The 6,875-nt window shown below is 48.8% G+C and overlaps 1 protein-coding gene across 1 annotated transcript in view; it reads left to right on the top strand.

Annotated features, from left to right (window-relative positions):
• Positions 1–6,875, top strand: part of grid2ipb (glutamate receptor, ionotropic, delta 2 (Grid2) interacting protein, b) — a 27,751-nt gene that overhangs the window by 13,451 nt on the left and 7,425 nt on the right. The window contains exons 7-16 of the mRNA XM_016667155.1: positions 680–816; positions 1,514–1,690; positions 2,065–2,220; positions 2,295–2,446; positions 2,922–3,056; positions 3,461–3,546; positions 4,386–4,518; positions 4,924–5,216; positions 5,575–5,619; positions 6,722–6,873. Coding sequence (XP_016522641.1) covers positions 680–816; positions 1,514–1,690; positions 2,065–2,220; positions 2,295–2,446; positions 2,922–3,056; positions 3,461–3,546; positions 4,386–4,518; positions 4,924–5,216; positions 5,575–5,619; positions 6,722–6,873 — 1,466 coding nt within the window. The remainder of the gene's footprint in view (positions 1–679; positions 817–1,513; positions 1,691–2,064; positions 2,221–2,294; positions 2,447–2,921; positions 3,057–3,460; positions 3,547–4,385; positions 4,519–4,923; positions 5,217–5,574; positions 5,620–6,721; positions 6,874–6,875) is intronic.

Here is a 6,875-nt window from a genome sequence, read left to right as displayed (position 1 = left end):
TGTCATTAAATCTTTTAATTGTTCCTTTTTCTTCGTCGGAGTCTCTCCAGATTGAATTAACCTGACAGTCGTGTTTCTGGACTGAAGCTGGAGAGAACCCACCATGCACAGGGAGAACATGCAGACTCCATGCAGAAAGACCCGGGAATCGAACCAGAACCTTCTGCTGCAAGGCAGCAGCTCTACCTGCTGCACTGCTGTGCAGCCCCTACCTGGAAACTTATTAAATTCAAATTAAAAATCATTCAGGTGTTCCTAGAGATGTCAAGGAAGCCACATCAAGCCAGAATCTACAGATCAGTTTCTCTTAAAGTCATTTTTGGATGATTTTTCTCTCTGTAGTCACTCGGTTCCCAGCTGCTCCCTGATGATGTTTGTATCTATTTACTGAAATCAGCTTCGGAAATCCAGAGCAGAAATGAAACTATCAGAGGAAACATGAAGGTTTCACTGCTGCTGGTCGGTAAAACGCTGCAGTCATCCAGAAGGAGGTTCGTCTCTCCGTTCTTCTAAACATGGAAATGCTAAACTTTAATTCTTTACTGACTTTACAGAAACTGACAGCTTCGGATGAGAACCAGGCCAGTTTTCAGTGCTTACTGTCTGCAGCAGCCATTATGTAATACAGCTGTGCTGCTGCTGTTCCCACCTCACATAATCGGCTCCGAATGAAACTCAGAGCTTCATAAACGACTCAGAGCAGAACCTGCTGTTCGTTCTGCTGGCCGCCGTCCGGCTCAGTCTGAACTCCAACAGCTGCTTCAGCTCTGCACCAACAGGAACTCGTCCTGACTCACGCTGTCACCTGGCAGCCATGTGAGAGCTGTTGCCATGGCGACCTGATCGTTTAGCTGCCGAACCAGGTGACGGCAGCAACGCAGCACCTGTGGAGTCAACATATGGTGCAAAACAGCAGCAAAGATGTTCGCCGTAACCATGGAAACAGATCAGGAGGAGAACAGCTGAGCTGAATATGGTGATGATTTCATGTTTTCACAAACAGACGGGTCAAAACTGGCGCTGGGCGCCATTAAAATGTTTCATCAGGATAATTTCATTTAATCAAACTGTATGGACAAAATAATTCATATTTTCAATTAAAATTACATTTTTTTCTGCCACATTATTGAATTAATATCATCAGATCTGAACATCAGAGATACGTTCATCTTTCCAGAGTTTCTCTCATCGTTCATGGAGCTTCTTTAGAAGTCTGGACGCTAATGTTAGCATTAGCTGCTACATGTTAGCATTCAGATGCTATTTTAGGCTAGCATAGCCTCTGATAGGCTAACTGCTGTTAGCACCACTTGAACACAACAACAGTCTCTTCTGTTGTCCAATCAGATCGTTTAGAAACAGAAACTAAGGGAGAGAATCGGCCTCCGTTTTCTCGGCGTTTAGCTCAGAATAACCCGTTTGCTCTGGTTCTGTACTTGGGCTCATGTGGAAGCCGGCAGAGGGCTGGAGCAGCTTTCTGTTTCTGGATGGTTGGTTACATCTGCTGATTCAGGTCCTCCATCTTGTCCTCCTGCAGGAGCTGCTCCCATGAGAAGGTGGTGTCCATGCTGCAGGGCAGCGGGGCGGTGCCCACCCTGGTGGTGGAGGACGGCCCGTCAGACTTCTCCTCGGACCAGACCGACCCAGAAGAGTCCCCCAGTCTGGCACCCGCCATGGTTCCCCGTTCCAGGTCGGCTCACAGATACTCAGAGATCCTCTGGTTAAAATAAGGAGGACATTTTACTGTTAATTATGCTTTTGTAGAAGATTGTAGTATGTAAGATAAGGTGGTTTTATAAAGTCAACTTGTTACACAATGTTAGTAGAAGGCATCTGGAAACATTGATTTACTTTTCCTCCAGGCTGGAGCTCAACTGCTCCGTCTGATTTAAACTACAGATCCACTGATGCTTTGTGCTGCAGCAGAGAAGATGAGCTTTGTTCAGACAAACACCAGAGACAGAGGAAGACGTTCCTGAGACTGTCTCTGTCCCTGCTGGACACTCTGTCCCTTCTGGACACTCTGTCTCTGTCTCTGCTGGACACTCTGTCTCTGCTGGACAGGTCCCCGGCGCTCAGCTCCCTGCAGTGGGTGGCAGAGATCCTCCCTCCCAGCATTAAGGTTCAGGGTCGAACCTTCAGCCAGCAGCTGGATCACCTGCTGACCATCCAGGAGCGCTACACCGTCTGCAAGGCCCTGGAGACTTTCTTCCAGCACAGGTGAGCCGCAGGCGGAGCGTGGTGTGGCGGTGCGGGGCAGGAAGTGACCTCATATGGAGTGTTGTTGCTGGCAGGAACCTGGACAGCCTGATAGTGGACGTCTTCCCGGTGCTGGACACTCCAGCCAAGCAGCTGATCTGGCAGTTCATCCACCAGCTGCTGACCTACGACGAGCAGGAGCGCTGCCAGAGCAAGCTGTCCCGCTTCCTGGGCTTCAAGAGCAGCGGTACGGGTCAGAAGGAACGGGTCAGAAGGAACGGGTCAGAAGGAACGGGTCAGAAGGAACGGGTCAGAAGGAACGGGTCAGAACCGCCCGGGTCAGAAGGAACGGGTCAGAACCGCCCGGGTCAGAAGGAACGGGTCTGAGCAGATATACTCAACATAATTTTATTTACCCAAATTGTAGATATTTAGAAAGTTAAATTCTGAGCTTGCCAACGTGACGTTTGGCTCCTTCGAGGCGAAAAGCTGAATATTTAGTTTGCAAACATTTGGAATAAACATTGAAATTCCAACCTAAGTATTTAGCTTGTTGGCTTAATATTTAGATCTAAATATTTAGCAGGAAACTGTGACATTTGTAAACGAGATGCTGAAGATATGACTTCACTTTATTTCCTAAGTAACCCAGGTGGTTTATTGATGTCCATTTTTCAAGCAGCACCATGTTTCTGTGTTTCTGGGTGACTTTCTGACTGCAGCGCTGCTGGATCCTGACGGCGCTCCGGAGCACCACAAGCGCAGCAGCTCCATGCGGGTGACCGGATCGTCGTACCGCAGCTGCGTCAGGGAGAGGAGTTCCGACGATTGCATCATCGGAACTCACCTGGGAATGGGTACGGCGCCCGGAAACACGGGCCGGACAGAACCGCCCGGCTGTACAGAAATCTCTCTGTAGATTATCCATCGCTCTAGAATCGTTTCTATTGTTTGTTTAGGTGGGAAAAACCAACAGCTGTGACTCCAGAGGTGTTTCTGTTTTACAGCATTCGTCTCCAGATTAGTTATGTCTTTTATTGTGAAATTCTTTGAGGCTAGTAGACAGTTTTTATTATTTGTTGAGTACGAGCTGCTGCTCCACCAGTAGTCAGGCCTGATGTCAGAGATAGGAGCTGAGCTCATGTCCACCGCGTTGCCTCCATCAGCTGCAGCTCTGCCTGCTTCTCTGTGCTTCCTGCTCTCCTCCGGGCGAGCCGGGCGAGCCGAGCTCACGGCCGTGTCTCTCCACGCTCTGCTTCAGGAATTCATGTGGATGAATGTGGGAGCCCGGAGGAGAGGCAGTCCGGAGACGGGACCTCCTTCCCCGAGTCCCCGGACCTCAGCCATGTAGGTAGACCTGCAGCTTCCCAGCATGCCGCTCTGCACACACACCATCATGGCTCCCTGCCACCTACTGGCAGCTGATGGCCAAACATGTAAACCCACCAAAGTTAAGTCATATTCATTCACGTTTCCCTTGGTTTAGAAGATTTGGTGCCATCTTAAAGTTACACTGTCAAAATTACAATCAGTGTTTATTATTTCAGCTATGATGAGACAATAAATGTGTGTTCATTTTTCAAAATCATATTTTCATCATTATTTATTAACTTGTAAATGTCAGTTTCAAAATAAATACTGAGTTTGCTAGCTAAAGGTTTAGTTTGTAAAATAAACGTTTAGCTATAACAAGCTAACTAACATTTAGCTTCTTAACTGTAATATTTAGGTTGTAGGTAAATAGTTAGCTTGTAAACTAAGTGTAATATTTAGTTAGGAGCCAAATGCTTTGCTTTAATTTATCTCCAAGCTAAATATTGAATAACTGAATTAATATTGAAATGATCAACATGATGAAAATACGATTATGCAAATTAAACCTGAATTTTTTTAAACTGTGTAACGTTACAAACAGCAGCCAAAGGAAATGCACATTAAGAAATTATAAAATAATAACCAGTGAGAGTCTCAGTTTTATTATCGTCTCATTGAAAACAACATAAGGAGTAAAATGATTTTCTGCCTTCAGAGATGAATTTCATGTTTTACGTCGAGGCTGCCAGTAAGTCTGCAGAGTGCTGCAGGTTCTTTCTGCTCTCGGCTCGCACATCTGCAGCTCTGATGTGAGAGCCGAGGCGTTGCCGTCGGCGACAGTGTGCTAACCAGCATCATGCCTTCACCCGTAGATGACAGGTGTTTACACGGAGCTGGAGAACCTGTACGCAGGGAAGAACGTGTCGCCCGCAGAGCCTGAGGCAGCGGGGCAGACCGAGGCCTACGGCCGCTCTCTGTCCCCCCTCACACTGCCCCCACTCACAGGTACCAGGGCTGACACACACACACACACATAGAGAGAGAGAGAGGGAGAGAGGGAGAGAGACACACACACAGAGAGAGACACACACAGACACACACACACACACACATAGAGAGAGAGAGAAAGAGAGAGAGAGAGAGGGAGACACACAGGTTCTCAGCTGCTTCCTCCAGTGGTCTGACGTCATTCGTTAGCAGCGTCTGATTGGTTAATGAAGAGAAGCCCTGCTGGCGGATGATGATGTCATGATGACATCATGCTAACTCAGATTCTCTCATCATGACATAATAGCCACTGATTGTTGAACGTGTTGCAGCTCAGACTCATGCAGCCTGTTGCCATGGTTACTCCAGCCGCATCCGGCCGGTCAGCCGCAGGTAGAGACGGCGTGTCCCTTTGTCCCACAGGTAGCAGGAAGTCGGGTCTGTCCCTGTCCTGGAAGGAGCCGCTCCCCTCCGCCGTCTACCAGGTGCAGCACCAGAGCAGCGTGGAGTCCAACCCCTACGTCAGCCTGGAGAGCCCCCCCGCCTCACCGCCACCGCCGCGCCCCACCAGCGGCCCCAACACGCTGACCCGCCGCAGGAAGTTATTCACCTTCTCCAGGCCGCCCCGCAGCCGTGACACTGACAAGTTCCTGGACGCCCTGAGCGAGCAGCTGGGCCACCGGGTCACCCTGGTGGACGACAACGACTACGAGGAGGTGAGGGGGCGGAGCCACAGGGGAATGCATTTACTTAGAAAGGGGGCGGAGCCACATGGGAACACTTTCATTTAGAAAGGGGGCGGAGCCACTTGGGAACACTTTTATTCAGAAAGGGGGCGGAGCCACAGGGGAACCCTTTTATTCAGAAAGGGGGTGGAGCCACAGGGGAACACTTTCATTTAGAAAGGGGGTGGAGCCACAGGGGAACGCTTTTACTTAGAAAGAGGGCGGAGCCACACTGCATGTCGAATGATTGTTTTGGCGTTGGAGTGCCAGGCTGACAGGAAGCAGCTGGTGATGCCTTCATGCTCCGTCAGTAAAACTCAGCGACTCTCCTGTTTGCTTCAATGAACAGATTGATGAAGGTGGTTGTCATGGTTACAGAGGAAGAGGGTTGTCTGTAAGTAAAACCTGTTTCTCAGTAGCAGCTGAAACCTTTAAACACTTCAGCAGCGATCAGGCACAACATTATGACCAGAGGCTTTCCATCATGGCTGCCGTTAGCGGGGAGCAGTAGAACGATTTCACCTGCAGGTCAGAGCTGATAAAAACACTAAAATATGATTTGACTCAAAGGAGAAAATACTCTAAGAAATGACTCAAACAGGAGTAAAAAAATCTGAACAAAAAGGCGACTGACGTACAGAGAAACATTTCTGGTATTTTAAACATTAAAATGAAGAATAGACAGATGGATGGCAGCTGAAGGTGGTCATAATGTTCTGCCTAATCTTAGAGTTGACATTCAGACCGTTTTTCTTCATTTAGAGCTTTTCCATGGCAGCGCTGCGTTTCTGGCTCCATAAACGCCGGAGTGCAGCAGCTGCTAAGCTGCATGTTAGCCGCTCTAAAGCCTTCACCTCTGAACACTTTCACAGCAAAACCTTTTACTGGTTTTACTGGGATCTAACGGTGGAGATGAAGGAAAATGACTCATGGTTTTAAAATAAACATGCTTCTGTGACGTTCTGATTCATGGTAGCTGGAAACGGATCCAAGCCACACCTTTCAGAGTTTTACCTGTAACAATGTGGAAGCCATGTTTCATTTTCCCTCCATGTCGGTTTTCCACCTGCTGGGAGTTCAGAGGCCTGCAAAGCTTTGTCTCTGTGCAGATCAGTTTAATAAACAGGAAACTGAAAAAATGCAACGTTTTCTTTATGTGCCGTTAGCATTTCAGTTAGCATCGACTTATAAACCCAGTTCCAGTGAAGAACTGGTTTCAGGACCAGTGTTCTGGAAAGCCTGTCTCTGAGGCGGAGGGTTACCGTGGTTACAGCGGCGCCTGGTGCGGCACTTAGCGATGAGAGAAACAAAACCATAAAACTGAGACGTTTGGTTTGGTTTTAATTTCATTTTCACATCTAAACTAACAAACCAGATATTGATTAATCTGATCGATTGACCCAACACGACTGGAACTGGGTCCAATTAGGACACATCAGGACCAGAGCCTGACACTGCCGACCTCCAGCTGACCTCTGACCTCTCCCTCCCTGCAGATGAGCTTCCCAGAGGAAGTGGGCGTGGCCTTCCGGCCGCGGCGCCTCAGCAGCGGCAGCAGCGCTGAGCGCAGCAGCAGCAGCGGCGACGAGGACGTCCCCTCGCCTTCGTCCTCCTCTGGGTCGGAGCCCATCCCCCCCCCGCCCGACCAGA

This window comes from Poecilia formosa, unplaced genomic scaffold (genome assembly GCF_000485575.1).
Source record: "Poecilia formosa unplaced genomic scaffold, Poecilia_formosa-5.1.2 Scaffold926, whole genome shotgun sequence".
NCBI classification, from domain to species: domain Eukaryota; kingdom Metazoa; phylum Chordata; class Actinopteri; order Cyprinodontiformes; family Poeciliidae; genus Poecilia; species Poecilia formosa.
The sequence above is the reverse complement of the archived record's forward strand: the minus strand, read 5'-3'. Positions and strand labels throughout refer to the sequence as shown.